Here is a 16,339-nt window from a genome sequence, read left to right as displayed (position 1 = left end):
CTTAGAGGGTTAGGGGTAGATGTTCCATAACTCAGGCTTAGAGGGTTAGGGGTAGATGTTCCATAACTCAGGCTTAGAGGGTTAGGGGTAGATGTTCATAAATCAGGCTTAGAGGGTTAGGGGTAGATGTTCATAAATCAGGCTTAGAGGGTTAGGGGTAGATGTTCATAAATCAGGCTTAGAGGGTTAGGGGTAGATGTTCCATAACTCAGGCTTAGAGGGTTAGGGGTAGATGTTCCATAACTCAGGCTTAGAGGGTTAGGGGTAGATGTTCCATAAATCAGGCTTAGAGGGTTAGGGGTAGATGTTCATAACTCAGGCTTAGAGGGTTAGGGGTAGATGTTCCATAACTCAGGCTTAGAGGGTTAGGGGTAGATGTTCCATAAATCAGGCTTAGAGGGTTAGGGGTAGATGTTCCATAACTCAGGCTTAGAGGGTTAGGGGTAGATGTTCCATAACTCAGGCTTAGAGGGTTAGGGGTAGATGTTCATAACTCAGGCTTAGAGGGTTAGGGGTAGATGTTCCATAAATCAGGCTTAGAGGGTTAGGGGTAGATGTTCCATAACTCAGGCTTAGAGGGTTAGGGGTAGATGTTCCATAACTCAGGCTTAGAGGGTTAGGGGTAGATGTTCATAACTCAGGCTTAGAGGGTTAGGGGTAGATGTTCCATAAATCAGGCTTAGAGGGTTAGGGGTAGATGTTCCATAACTCAGGCTTAGAGGGTTAGGGGTAGATGTTCATAACTCAGGCTTAGAGGGTTAGGGGTAGATGTTCATAACTCAGGCTTAGAGGGTTAGGGGTAGATGTTCATAACTCAGGCTTAGAGGGTTAGGGGTAGATGTTCCATAACTCAGGCTTAGAGGGTTAGGGGTAGATGTTCATAACTCAGGCTTAGAGGGTTAGGGGTAGATGTTCATAACTCAGGCTTAGAGGGTTAGGGGTAGATGTTCCATAAATCAGGCTTAGAGGGTTAGGGGTAGATGTTCCATAACTCAGGCTTAGAGGGTTAGGGGTAGATGTTCCATAACTCAGGCTTAGAGGGTTAGGGGTAGATGTTCCATAACTCAGGCTTAGAGGGTTAGGGGTAGATGTTCATAACTCAGGCTTAGAGGGTTAGGGGTAGATGTTCATAACTCAGGCTTAGAGGGTTAGGGGTAGATGTTCATAACTCAGGCTTAGAGGGTTAGGGGTAGATGTTCATAACTCAGGCTTAGAGGGTTAGGGGTAGATGTTCATAAATCAGGCTTAGAGGGTTAGGGGTAGATGTTCATAACTCAGGCTTAGAGGGTTAGGGGTAGATGTTCCATAAATCAGGCTTAGAGGGTTAGGGGTAGATGTTCCATAAGTCAGGCTTAGAGGGTTAGGGGTAGATGTTCCATAAATCAGGCTTAGAGGGTTAGGGGTAGATGTTCCATAAATCAGGCTTAGAGGGTTAGGGGTAGATGTTCCATAAATCAGGCTTAGAGGGTTAGGGGTAGATGTTCCATAAATCAGGCTTAGAGGGTTAGGGGTAGATGTTCCATAACTCAGGCTTAGAGGGTTAGGGGTAGATGTTCCATAAATCAGGCTTAGAGGGTTAGGGGTAGATGTTCCATAACTCAGGCTTAGAGGGTTAGGGGTAGATGTTCATAACTCAGGCTTAGAGGGTTAGGGGTAGATGTTCCATAAATCAGGCTTAGAGGGTTAGGGGTAGATGTTCCATAAATCAGGCTTAGAGGGTTAGGGGTAGATGTTCCATAAATCAGGCTTAGAGGGTTAGGGGTAGATGTTCATAAATCAGGCTTAGAGGGTTAGGGGTAGATGTTCCATAACTCAGGCTTAGAGGGTTAGGGGTAGATGTTCATAACTCAGGCTTAGAGGGTTAGGGGTAGATGTTCATAAATCAGGCTTAGAGGGTTAGGGGTAGATGTTCATAACTCAGGCTTAGAGGGTTAGGGGTAGATGTTCCATAACTCAGGCTTAGAGGGTTAGGGGTAGATGTTCATAACTCAGGCTTAGAGGGTTAGGGGTAGATGTTCATAACTCAGGCTTAGAGGGTTAGGGGTAGATGTTCCATAAATCAGGCTTAGAGGGTTAGGGGTAGATGTTCCATAACTCAGGCTTAGAGGGTTAGGGGTAGATGTTCATAAATCAGGCTTAGAGGGTTAGGGGTAGATGTTCCATAACTCAGGCTTAGAGGGTTAGGGGTAGATGTTCCATAACTCAGGCTTAGAGGGTTAGGGGTAGATGTTCATAACTCAGGCTTAGAGGGTTAGGGGTAGATGTTCCATAACTCAGGCTTAGAGGGTTAGGGGTAGATGTTCATAACTCAGGCTTAGAGGGTTAGGGGTAGATGTTCATAACTCAGGCTTAGAGGGTTAGGGGTAGATGTTCATAACTCAGGCTTAGAGGGTTAGGGGTAGATGTTCCATAAATCAGGCTTAGAGGGTTAGGGGTAGATGTTCCATAAATCAGGCTTAGAGGGTTAGGGGTAGATGTTCATAACTCAGGCTTAGAGGGTTAGGGGTAGATGTTCATAAATCAGGCTTAGAGGGTTAGGGGTAGATGTTCATAACTCAGGCTTAGAGGGTTAGGGGTAGATGTTCATAACTCAGGCTTAGAGGGTTAGGGGTAGATGTTCATAACTCAGGCTTAGAGGGTTAGGGGTAGATGTTGGAGGGTTAGGGGTAGATGTTCCATAACTCAGGCTTAGAGGGTTAGGGGTAGATGTTCATAACTCAGGCTTAGAGGGTTAGGGGTAGATGTTCATAACTCAGGCTTAGAGGGTTAGGGGTAGATGTTCATAACTCAGTATAATGGCGATTTCACTAGTCACAGTAGTATTCAGCAGAACTTTTAGTATTGACTCGTATCATAGAACAGTTCTCCACTTCTTATTGTTATGATCACCTCACAACATCCAATGAAAGGCGGAGACCGTCGTTGTGTACTTTATAGGAATTTATTGCAAGGTTCAGTTTCAGGTTCTTATTTTCATCCACAGACAAAAAGAATCCTCCTAATTTATTGCAAGGTTCAGTCTCTTATTTCCATCCAAACAGAATCCTCCTGAGCTTCTCTCAAAAAGTATCCAATTGAAAACAATTGACTGGTTTAAACAATATCAAAAAATAAACAAAAGCACGATTCCTTACGTTACGAATTTACGGTCAAAAACTTGTTTCGTTCCACTGTTGCATCAACTAAATTCTCTATTCACTTTTTCTATTATCTGACGTCACTGCCTAATGGCACATGCGCAGTAGCTGTTATATCGCTCAAAATAACACAGTATATTTAGAAACGTATCATAAAGTATTGCAACAAACACCTAATGTTAGTAAACAAACCAAAGTACCAAAAAGCAACTACTGATAATAATAAACAAAAAAGCAATAACATTGTAAATCACTCAAAATGGCTTTAGGTTAGTTTTGGCTCCTACATTTCCGGCCCCTAATTGGAAGACAAAAAGGCTGACAATTATTTAAACATTAACACAAAGAGAGCCAAAATACACCGTTGTTCTGTTCACTTCAAACACAAAATAAAACCTTTTCAACTGAGTGTCCATGTCACATTATTAAAGAACCTCTTTTCTCCTTTTTTTGTCTCTTTAAGAGTCCGTTTCACACACAAAGCATAGCTTATCAACTGGTCTTTCTAAAATGTTTGTCTTTGTTTTGACCAGCACTCTTCTAACAAGTCCCTTTGAGTCCGGAATGGTCTGAGTGACCCTTCCTAAGAGCCAAGAGTTCCGTGGGGCTGAGTCATCAACGATCATGACAACATCTCCAGCTTTGAGATTTTGCCTGACTTGTGTCCATTTTTGCCGCTCCTGTTGGAGAGGTAAGTATTCGCGTAGCCACCGCTTCCAAAACAGTTCCGCTAAGTATTGCACCTGTTTCCATCTGCGACGTGAATACAGGTCATCTTTTTCAAACAGTCCTGGTGGAAGTAGTGGTTCTCTTTTTAATAGTAGCAGGTGATTAGGGGTTAAGGCCTCAAGGTCATTTGAGTCGTCGGATGACTTTGTGATTGGCCTGTCATTAATTATGGCCTCCACTTCACAGAATAGTGTTTGGAGAGCTTCATCATCAACAACCTGCTCCTTTAGCACAGATTTCAGTATTTTTCTCACTGACCGGATCTGCCTTTCCCAGATCCCTCCAAAGTGTGAGCCAGCCGGCGGGTTAAAAATCCACTGTATTCCTTTTTGACGGAGTGAATCTTGAATCTTCGTTTGGTTCCAGCTTTGTATTGCTTCACGAAGCTCCCGTTCAGCAGCAACAAGATTGGTGCCGTTATCAGAGCGCATCACGGCTGGATGGCCTCTCCTGCACACAAACCGCCGGATTGCATTCAAGCAAGAGTCGGTGTCCAATGTGTGCGCCACCTCTATGTGCACTGCTCTCGTTGTTAGGCAAGTGAACAAAACACCATACCTTTTTACGTTGGCTCGTCCTCTTTTGACTAAAAAAGGCCCAAAATAGTCCACACCAACATTCGTAAATGGTGGTTTGTCTGGTTGTAGCCTATCTTTTGGCAGGTCAGCCATCTTTTGTTCTCCTCTCTTGGCGTTAATTTTCCTACAGATGACACAGCTAGACAGGAATTTCCTTACTGTGGAATTTGCAGCAGGAATCCAGAACTTCTGGCGTAGCCGTGACAGCATGTAGTTCCTCCCACAGTGGCCTATCTTCTCATGAATATCCTGCAAAATCAGAGAGGTGATGTGCAGATCCTTTGGGATGATAGCTGGGTGCTTAGACTCTGCTGGCATAGCAGACTTGCTGAGGCGACCTCCAACTCGTAGTATCCCGTCTAGAAGCATGGGATCTAGCTTATGTATAGTGCTATTCCTCTTCAGGTTGTGTGTTCCCTTTTCCAATGTTGAAATCTCTTCATGATACCTTTGGTTTTGACTGAAACGAATGATTTCTGCCTCTGCCTTTTGTAGATCTTCAACAGTTAAGTCTCCTTTGTCAACTTTTGCCTTGTAGGCCTGCATATGTTGTGTCACTGTAGTTTTCTGTGTGTCTGGATCAGTTTGGGAGTCTTTGCTTGCTGCTTGTAACTCTTTCCTTTTCTTACTCAGGTCCCTGAGTAACTCCTTGAAATTAAGCATCCACGCTACTGCCTTTTTTAGTTTGTACCACTTGGAGTAGTAGCTGAACAACTTATTCACAGCGTTTGTTTTCTCAGTTATGTGTGTGAGGTTTGCAGTGACTGTTTTCCTCACCTCCACATCATCCTCTTCAACCCCAGAGATATGAAATCTGGCTGGCCACTGAATTTCAGGTTCCCACAAGAATGATGGTGCCTGAATCCAGCTCTGGTGACTCATCAACCTTTTTGCCGTGAGCCCCCTAGAAGCACAGTCCGCTGGGTTGTCCTTGGTGTTGATATACCTCCACTGAGACAGCTTGGTTGTGTCTCGAATGGTGGAAATCCGATTAGCAACAAAAGTCTTGAATCTCAGTGTGTCACTTGCTATGTACTTCAACACAGTAGTGCTGTCTGTCCAAAATGTTGACTCTCGCAGTTTGAGTTGCAGCTCCTTCCTTATCATCTTGTCGATGTTCACAGCCACAACTGCTGCTGCCAACTCCATCCGAGGGATTGTCATTTGCTTCAAGGGTGCTACCCTCGACTTTCCGAGTAGAAATGCACAGTGAACATCACCTTGAGCATTTGTCAACCTGAGGTGTGACACTGTTCCGTATCCATTCTCGCTTGCGTCTGAGAAATGGTGGATTTGAGCTGTCATAATGGCACCAAAATCAACAGGCTTAACGCACCTGCTCACAGAGAAAGCAGCCAGTTGATGTAGGTCTTTCAGCCATTCAAACCATATCTGGGACAGCTTCTCTGGGATGGGCTCGTCCCATGCAAGCTTCTCTTTGCTCAGCTGCTGCATGAGACACTTTGCAGGAAGAATGAATGGAGAGAGGAAACCTAGTGGGTCATATATGGAACTCACAGTTGACAGGATTCCTCTTCTTGTGACTGGTTTGTCCTTTACATTAATCCTGAACATGAACGTGTCTGACTCTATGCACCACAGCACTCCGAGTGCTCTTTCAATTGGCAGCACATCTTGACTTAGGTCCACGTTTCTCACATCCTTAGCTCTGTCATTTTCTGGTATAGTTGCAAGAAAATCACGGCTGTTGCTTGTCCACTTAGTCAAGTTGAATCCTCCTGAGGCACATAGCGCTTTGAGGTCCTTATACAGAGCAATGGCTTGACTGTCACTGCTGACTGATGTCAAACAGTCATCTATGTAGAAATTATTGAGCACTGTATCCACAGCCTCCTGTGAAGACTTGCTTCTATTTTCCTCTGCAGTCCTTTTTAGTGCGAAGTTAGCACAACTCGGTGACGACGTTGCGCCAAACACATGCACAGTCATCTGGTAATCAACCATTTCTTGTCCAGTGTCTCCGTCGGGCCACCAGAGGAAGCGAAATAGGTTGGCATCGTCGTCAGGAACCCTCACCTGATGATACATGGCTTCAATATCTGCCATAACAGCGATATTCTCTTGTCTGAACCGCAGCAAAACTCCTAAGAGGGAATTTGCCAAGTCTGGACCCTGAAGAAGCTTGTCATTCAATGAGGTCCCTTGGAAACGAGCAGCGCAGTCAAACACCACGCGTAGTTTCTTCTTTTGAGGGTGGTAGACTCCGTGATGTGGGACATACCACACTTTTCCATCCTGCTTGCTTAGCTTGTCCTCCGGTACTCTGACTGCATAGCCTTTGCTAATCATGTCACTCATGAAAGCATTGTACTCCTGTTGGAATCCAGGATTTTTACAGAGTTTTCGTTTAAGGGTTAGTGCTCTTTGCACAGCAGCGCTCCGATTATTTGGCATAATGGCAGCTGCATTCTGCTTCGGAAGTCCGACGTAGTGGTGACCTTGAGCGTGGTACGAAGAGGTTGTCACAGAGTCCATGAACTGTTTATCTTCTTGTGACATTTCTTGCTTCTCATCACACATACGCTCAGGAAAATCCTGATTGAACTGCTGTACTAGCAGCTGCTCCACATCTTCAATGGACACACGGTTCACCGTAACCTGTGTACATGCATCACTTTCTATGTCAGTGTCTGTATGTTCCTTGAGTGGTCCGTTGACTATCCATCCTAGTACTGTTTTAACAGCATACGGCCCATTGTCCCTGCTGTTAATCACTTGCCATGGTTCTAATGCTTTGTGGATGTTGGTTCCAATGAGAAGTCCCACGTCGGCATTGATGGTAGGTAAAGTGACTTCACTGAGATATGGCCATTTTTCAATGTCTTTCTGTGATGGAATATTCCTCCGTGTCACAGGAATGCTTTTTTGAGTGAAGACCTTGGGTAAGTCTATGAAGTTGTTGCTTTGGAGCCCACTAACTTCCAAGTCAGTAAGTATATAACTTTCCACCCGTACTTTAGAACTCATGGTGGTCAAATCAAGTTCTGTGCGTCTTCCTTGTATGTTCAACTGGCTTGCTAGTTTGTTGGTACAAAAGGTCGCAGAGCTGCCAGGATCCATGAACGCGTAGGTCTCAACTATCTTGCTGCCTTTCTTTAACTTGACCTGGACTGGTACTATGGCAAGAATGAGGTCATCTCCGGCCCCAGTACAGGCACTAGTTTCACTGTTAATTGCCACCATTGCACTGGTTAGTGTGGTGTGCTCTGTGGTGCCATCTTCCTCATTTTCTTCATCCATGTTTTCCTTGTCAGGCCTCTCTTGTCTTGCAAAGTGTAGCATGCTGGGGTGTTTCAGTGAACAGACTTGGCATGTCATTCGTTTTTTGCAGATAGAACTTCGGTGACCTTTACCAAGACAACCAAAACATAGTCCTGCTTTCATGAGAAACTCTATTTTGTCTTTGTGTGTTTTGTCTCTCATCTTAAAACACTCTTCCAGAGTGTGATTCTTCTCACAACACAAACATGGTTTAGTGAAGGCACTGACAGGTGCTTTAGCTTCAGTCCTTGACTTTGGTGCATTACTATGCTCTTTCTCAACTGGAGCAATGCTGGTAGCAAAGCTACGTCCTTTCTTTACTTCTTTCTTTATTCCATATCCGGATCCTTGTTTTCCTTTTTCTTTCTTTTCACTTGTGGCAGCATCCAATAGATCTCCAAAGAGTGGGTCCATGATGAGTTTAGCTTGCCGTTCTACAAACATGACTAGGTCAGCAAACCTGGCTCTGCGACCCCTACTTTCTTGGATGTCAAATGCAAAGCCCCTCCACTTCTCTCTGACTTTGTACGGCAATTTTGAGATTATGACTCTCATGTTTGTTGGATTGTCAAGCTCGTCCATAAACTTGATGTCCTCCATCGTGTTGCGACAGCTCATAAGAAATAGTGCGAAGGTGCTTAGCGCTTTTCCGTCTTCTGACCTGATTTGAGGCCACTTGAATGCCTTTTCAATTAGTGATGAAGCTATTTTAAGCTCATTTCCATAACGATCATGAAGCAGTCGCAGTGCCTCACTGTATCCACGACTTGCTGTCATGTGCTGGCAACTCTTTACCAGGTCCCTTGGTTCTCCTCTAGTGTACTGCTCCAGAAAGTACAATTTGTCTTCATTGCTCTCAGCTCTGGAGTCAATAGCATGTTCAAAAGCTCTTATAAATGTTAAGAACTCAAGTGGATCTCCATGAAATAGAGGAATTTCTCTCTGTGGCAAGCGGGATAATTGTTGGTTCTTCACAAGGAGCTCTGTGATATCAGTCTGTCGTTGCATCACTCTGTACAACTCACTTGTGTCGTTATGCTGTGTTGTCGGCTGCACAGTAGGTGAAAACGTAATGTTCTGTTGTGTGTTAGGCACCTTTACTGCAGGCGTGAATAGCATGCTATCGGGCCTAAGCTTAGATCCTGAGGAAACATACTCACTCTTAACATGGCTTTGTGCATACTCATTCATGCCGTCACGTTGTTCAGGTGCTTCATTTTCTTTGAACACTTTTATTTTAGCAGCAGATACAGCCAATGCTGTTTCGAGCTCCAGTCGCTGTTTATCAGCACGTATCTGCGCTTCCTTCTGCTCCAACGCTTGCATTTCCTTCAGTGAAGCTGCTTTTGCAATAAGAGCTGCTCTATTCGCCTCCTCTTTCAGGCGTGCTGAAGCTGCCGATGAAGCAACAGACCTTCCAGACCTTCCAGACCGTCCAGAACCAGCCTCGCTACCCCTCCTCTTTGGCTGTGACACGTTTGAAATACTGTCATTGGGTGCCACATCTTTGACACTTGTTTGCCTGAGTTCCAAATGCAGTTTTGTATCCTGCACCCACTGATGTGTAGTTTGCATGAAATCTTGGCAACACTGTAATTTAGGCTCAAACCAGCTCACTTGGTCTGCCTGCTTTTCCTCTTCATTTAGATAAGACAGCACATTATAGTTGGCCTCCTTGAACTCTTCAAGAAGCTTTTTGTACTGTTCCATCTCACCTTGTTCAATCTCCTGCACATAGGCATCAGAGACCATGTGAGACTCCATGTAGTTCGATTTTGTAGTCAATTGTCTTAATTTGCCTCTTCGTGCATTTATACACTGCTGCAATCTCTCCTCACGGTTTTCTGTGGGCAACTGCTCCATCCTGTGGCTCAACTCGGGAACTGCACCACTGGCGTCTTTTTCTTGCTGCGTCATTTTCTTTGATGTCGGGTATGATTACGCTAGAAATATGTCAACGTTGATTCTGCTTCACAGTTGCACTTTCAAGTTTTCAGGAATACTTCAGCTTATATTTCCACTATGGGGTCACTTCCACCACAGCAAACATCAGTTCCAATGAACAGTTGAAGCATCAACTCTGTCTTTCCGTTTTGGGGGACAGGCTATTTCCTGGATCTTACAATTCCGTTGCACCTTCCATACAGTGGGGGTAGGCTAATTCCTGGATTTTTCTAGTCCATCGCACATTCCATACAACATGTTCCACAGAGAACGAAGTTTTTGACTTGATATAATGGCGATTTCACTAGTCACAGTAGTATTCAGCAGAACTTTTAGTATTGACTCGTATCATAGAACAGTTCTCCACTTCTTATTGTTATGATCACCTCACAACATCCAATGAAAGGCGGAGACCGTCGTTGTGTACTTTATAGGAATTTATTGCAAGGTTCAGTTTCAGGTTCTTATTTTCATCCACAGACAAAAAGAATCCTCCTAATTTATTGCAAGGTTCAGTCTCTTATTTCCATCCAAACAGAATCCTCCTGAGCTTCTCTCAAAAAGTATCCAATTGAAAACAATTGACTGGTTTAAACAATATCAAAAAATAAACAAAAGCACGATTCCTTACGTTACGAATTTACGGTCAAAAACTTGTTTCGTTCCACTGTTGCATCAACTAAATTCTCTATTCACTTTTTCTATTATCTGACGTCACTGCCTAATGGCACATGCGCAGTAGCTGTTATATCGCTCAAAATAACACAGTATATTTAGAAACGTATCATAAAGTATTGCAACAAACACCTAATGTTAGTAAACAAACCAAAGTACCAAAAAGCAACTACTGATAATAATAAACAAAAAAGCAATAACATTGTAAATCACTCAAAATGGCTTTAGGTTAGTTTTGGCTCCTACACTCAGGCTTAGAGGGTTAGGGGTAGATGTTCCATAAATCAGGCTTAGAGGGTTAGGGGTAGATGTTCCATAAATCAGGCTTAGAGGGTTAGGGGTAGATGTTCATAACTCAGGCTTAGAGGGTTAGGGGTAGATGTTCCATAACTCAGGCTTAGAGGGTTAGGGGTAGATGTTCATAACTCAGGCTTAGAGGGTTAGGGGTAGATTTTCCATAAATCAGGCTTAGAGGGTTAGGGGTAGATGTTCATAACTCAGGCTTAGAGGGTTAGGGGTAGATGTTCCATAACTCAGGCTTAGAGGGTTAGGGGTAGATGTTCCATAAATCAGGCTTAGAGGGTTAGGGGTAGATGTTCCATAAATCAGGCTTAGAGGGTTAGGGGTAGATGTTCATAAATCAGGCTTAGAGGGTTAGGGGTAGATGTTCCATAACTCAGGCTTAGAGGGTTAGGGGTAGATGTTCCATAACTCAGGCTTAGAGGGTTAGGGGTAGATGTTCCATAACTCAGGCTTAGAGGGTTAGGGGTAGATGTTCCATAACTCAGGCTTAGAGGGTTAGGGGTAGATGTTCATAAATCAGGCTTAGAGGGTTAGGGGTAGATGTTGGAGGGTTAGGGGTAGATGTTCCATAACTCAGGCTTAGAGGGTTAGGGGTAGATGTTCATAACTCAGGCTTAGAGGGTTAGGGGTAGATGTTCATAACTCAGGCTTAGAGGGTTAGGGGTAGATGTTCATAACTCAGGCTTAGAGGGTTAGGGGTAGATGTTCCATAAATCAGGCTTAGAGGGTTAGGGGTAGATGTTCCATAAATCAGGCTTAGAGGGTTAGGGGTAGATGTTCATAACTCAGGCTTAGAGGGTTAGGGGTAGATGTTCCATAACTCAGGCTTAGAGGGTTAGGGGTAGATGTTCATAACTCAGGCTTAGAGGGTTAGGGGTAGATTTTCCATAAATCAGGCTTAGAGGGTTAGGGGTAGATGTTCATAACTCAGGCTTAGAGGGTTAGGGGTAGATGTTCCATAACTCAGGCTTAGAGGGTTAGGGGTAGATGTTCCATAAATCAGGCTTAGAGGGTTAGGGGTAGATGTTCCATAAATCAGGCTTAGAGGGTTAGGGGTAGATGTTCATAAATCAGGCTTAGAGGGTTAGGGGTAGATGTTCCATAACTCAGGCTTAGAGGGTTAGGGGTAGATGTTCCATAACTCAGGCTTAGAGGGTTAGGGGTAGATGTTCCATAACTCAGGCTTAGAGGGTTAGGGGTAGATGTTCCATAACTCAGGCTTAGAGGGTTAGGGGTAGATGTTCATAAATCAGGCTTAGAGGGTTAGGGGTAGATGTTCATAAATCAGGCTTAGAGGGTTAGGGGTAGATGTTCCATAAATCAGGCTTCGTAGCGCGCCACTCGGTGGCGCGCTATGAGCTTGTAGACCTGCTATTTTTCAATAGCTAAAGCATGACATAATGCCGACACCAAAAGGGGTTACTTTTTGAAGGAATCTTCTATTTTTGAAGAATCGTGAAAAGTGACATGAAAGTGTTTGAGAACGACTGACATAGAAAAACATAGCTTTCAGGAATTAGAAGACATTTAGAAGACATTTAGAAGGCATTTAGAAGACATTTAGAAGGCATTTAGAAGACATTTAGAAGACATTTAGAAGACATTTAGAAGACATTTAGAAGGCATTTAGAAGACATTTAGAAGACATTTAGAAGACATTTAGAAGACATTTAGAAGGCATTTAGAAGGCATTTAGAAGGCATTTGCAGAATCGTTCCGAGGTCAAAATGGGTTAACAAACAGTAACAGGAATGTAGAAACAATAATATTGTTCGTATGTAAATCAACCCGGAGAGACAATGGCTGCCACAGTGTCACAACAAGACGCTTTACGCTATTTTCGGTGAAGAGATACGAGAGGGAATAAAAACGAGACGCCCTGGGGGACACCGGTCAGCCGGGGTTTAGGTTAAGTGGTTAAATAATAATGTGTAAATGAGAGGGGAGGCTCGGCCAATGAGAGGGGAGGCTTGACCACTCTTAAGACAGTGGGATTGTGATGATGCAACCGAGTGTGAATCCTGTATCAACATGTTTTGTTGTTTGCGTCTCGTGTTGCGTTTCACGTCTTTCTCCTGACGACGGCGAGGAGCCAGGGGACGTCTTCTAAATATGTCCCAAACCGGCCCCTAAGGTCTTCCACCGCCGGCCTGCTCGCTTTGCCTAAAAAAATGGCAACTAAAAAATACGGGGAAGCAGCTTTTTGCTTCTAGAGGCCGACGGCATGGAACAAGCTCCCACTGTACCTTCGTCAGGCAGCCTCTGTAGACATTTTTAAAGCTCAGCTCAAGACCCACCTCTACAACATTGCTTTTAATTGATCTTTTATTTTTTTGTTATTCATGTCCTCACTGTATTGCATTTTGTCGTTGCCTTGCTTTTCTTTTATTCTCCATTGTTCTGTAAAGCACTTTGAGCTGCATTTCATGTAATGAAAGGTGCTATACAAATAAATTATTATTATTATTATTATTATTATTATTCTGACATACTTTAAACCCATTCTGACCTGAGATCAGATTCTAAATATGTCTTCTAACAGTTTTCTGAAAAAGCTATGTTTCTATGTCAGTCGTTCTTTGAATGTTCAAAAATAGCTGACCTACAAGCTAAAGTATAACATAATGCGTAACCCATTTAGGACTGACGTCAAGATAAACAAAGAAAATCTTCTAAATCATGACATTTTTCTGAAAAACCTCATGTTTCTATATCAGTGGTTTTCAATATTTCATGTCGAGGACGCCCAGAATTAAGCAATATTACACGAGAGGGTGTTAAGGGGTTAACGTGATTATTGCCTCGACAGTGATGCGGTCAGGAACGAGACGAAGTCGAGTTCCGCAAGCATCACTGAAGTAGCAATAATCACGTTAAATCACACCCTTGATTGTAATATTGCAATTCTACAACAGTTACCCTTAAAACTAAGAAAATCGCTGAAAGAATATATTCTTTTTAATGACAGATGTAGTCACTAGACGACCACAAATGTCCCAAGAAACTAGCTATAGCCTAGCCACCGAGTTTGCTATAGCGCTCTGGGAGAACAGAGCGGCTGAATTCTTTGTTTTGATTATAGGTGTTGAACGGTGCTGGTTTAACCCACGGCTAGAAGGCTGTTTCAACCAATCAGATGATTGCTTCCTCGAAACGACCTGTGGTAGAATTATCTGTATTTGGCCGCGGACCCCCATCTGAAAATATGTTGTTCCAGGGACCACCACAGAAGCAAAGATATGAGTTAAAATATGTTGTTCCAGGGACCACCACAGAATATGTTGTTCCAGGGACCACCACAGAAGCAAAGATATGAGTTAAAATATGTTGTTCCAGGGACCACCACAGAATATGTTGTTCCAGGGACCACCACAGAAGCAAAGATATGAGTTAAAATATGTTGTTCCAGGGACCACCACAGAATATGTTGTTCCAGGGACCACCACAGAAGCAAAGATATGAGTTAAAATATGTTGTTCCAGGGACCACCACAGAATATGTTGTTCCAGGGACCACCACAGAAGCAAAGATATGAGTTAAAATATGTTGTTCCAGGGACCACCACAGAATATGTTGTTCCAGGGACCACCACAGAAGCAAAGATATGAGTTAAAATATCTTGTTCCAGGGACCACCACAGAAGCAAAGATATGAGTTAAAATATCTTGTTCCAGGGACCACCACAGAAGCAAAGATATGAGTTAAAAGCTTTCACTCTGAAAGAATTTATATTCAAAGATTTGTGTCACATTTTTTAGATAAAAAAAAAATAGCAGACCTACAAGCTCGTAGCGCGGATCTGCTATTTTTCAATAGCTAAAGTACAACATAATGCTTAACCCGTTTTGTGGCGGTAACCCCTTTTGGTGTTATGGCATCATGTCATGCTTTAGCTATTGAAAAATAGCAGATCTACAAGCTCATATAGCGCGCCACCGAGTGGCGCGCTATATGAGCTTGTATAGGTCTGCTATTTTTGAAAGATCGAAGAACGACTGACAGAAACATAGGCTTTTTCAGAGAACTGTCAGGATGTAGATTGTAGAAGAACATTTTTAGAGAATCTGATCTCAGGTCAGAATGGGGGGTGGGTTCCCTTCCCTGTGCGTACCCTGATCATCTGAATCTGATCTCAGGTCAGAATGGGGGGTCGGCTCCCTTCCCTGTGCGTACCCTGATCATCTGAATCTGATCTCAGGTCAGAATGGGGGGTCGGTTCCCTTCCCTGTGCGTACCCTGATCATCTGAATCTGATCTCAGGTCAGAATGGGGGGTTGGTTCCCTTCCCTTCCCTGTGCGTACCCTGATCATCTGAATCTGATCTCAGGTCAGAATGGGGGGTGGGTTCCCTTCCCTGTGCGTACCCTGATCATCTGAATCTGATCTCAGGTCAGAATGGGGGGTGGGTTCCCTTCCCTGTGCGTACCCTGATCATCTGAATCTGATCTCAGGTCAGAATGGGGGGTGGGTTCCCTTCCCTGTGCGTACCCTGATCATCTGAATCTGATCTCAGGTCAGAATGGGGGGTTGGTGCGTACCCTGATCATCTGCTTGCAGACCCTCATGAGCTGGTAGTCCAGCTCGGGGTCCATCATCTCCGTCTCCTGCAGCTTGAAGACGCGGTGGTGACAGCGCTGGGAGAGGTGACGCTTGTTCTCCTTCAGACACTCTATCACCTGCAGCATGAGAGAGAGCGCACGCACACATGCACACGCACACGCGCACACACACACACACACACACACACACACACACACACACACACACACACACACACACAAACACACACACACACACACACACACACACACACACACACACACACACACACACACACACACACACACACACACACACAAAATAAGTTAAAGAAATATCTCATGTCACTTGCTTTTTGATGATAGTCATAGAGCACCGAAGTCTGACGTCACTTTCAGTAGAGGGCGTCTGTCCCCAGGTTCATGTATTTGTTTAGTTGCATTGAAATCGCCATAGGAGGATTTTTAGATCGCTTCATATAACAACTGTGTTTGAAAAATGAACATGTCACCCCGGCCGCTTCACTCATATGGATATGAAGAACCAACTGACAGAGAAAACGCTAATGTTACTGCTGCTGAATTATTTAGATTTTCGCTAGAAGCAGACTGTATCATATATGAGTGACTGACTGTTGCAAACGATACAGAGACACCTTCCCGACAATAACGCCGAGACAGCTTGTTTATTTTTGGACCACAACGCTTATAGTAGACGATATTAAGATCACCCCATGTTATTCTCCATAGAGACATTACTTCCGCGAACCAGGGGAATCGAAGGGATGAGCGAGTTACGTCAGGACTTCGGTGCTCTATTGAACACGGTTTAAAATCTTTCATACTGTAACGGTATATATAGGCTACTCAAACTGAAATTGTATTCATGGTTGCGATGTAATATTTAATTAATCACTTGTTTTATATTTAGTAGTATTTTTTATTTTTTTTACTGTTTTTCTTACAGTCTTGTAAAATGTATTTCATAATTATGATGTAATGTATTTTTATGTGTGGACCCCAGGAAGAGTAGCTGCTGCTAAAGGTAGTAGCTAATGGGGATCCAAATAAACAAATAAAATAAACACACACAAGCACACTATTTTAATCTTGAATCGTATATCCATAGACAACTTAATGCCCTAAAGTTGTT

The 16,339-nt window shown here is 43.6% G+C and overlaps 1 protein-coding gene across 2 annotated transcripts in view; it reads right to left on the bottom strand.

Annotated features, from left to right (window-relative positions):
• Window positions 1-16,339, bottom strand: part of LOC310856859 (Golgi apparatus protein 1-like) — a 123,404-nt gene that overhangs the window by 20,366 nt on the left and 86,699 nt on the right. For both annotated transcript variants that reach the window (XR_014569102.1, XM_083762364.1), the window contains exon 19: window positions 15,187-15,324. Coding sequence is in view for 1 of the 2 variants with exons in the window: in XM_083762364.1 (XP_083618490.1) it covers window positions 15,187-15,324 (138 nt within the window). In the remaining variant the exon portion in view is untranslated. The remainder of the gene's footprint in view (window positions 1-15,186; window positions 15,325-16,339) is intronic.

The sequence above is a fragment of the Protomyctophum parallelum genome (genome assembly GCF_964188405.1).
Source record: "Protomyctophum parallelum genome assembly, chromosome: 4".
Lineage (NCBI taxonomy): Eukaryota > Metazoa > Chordata > Actinopteri > Myctophiformes > Myctophidae > Protomyctophum > Protomyctophum parallelum.
Note: the sequence above shows the minus strand (reverse complement) of the source record. Positions and strands in the feature narration are given on the sequence as shown.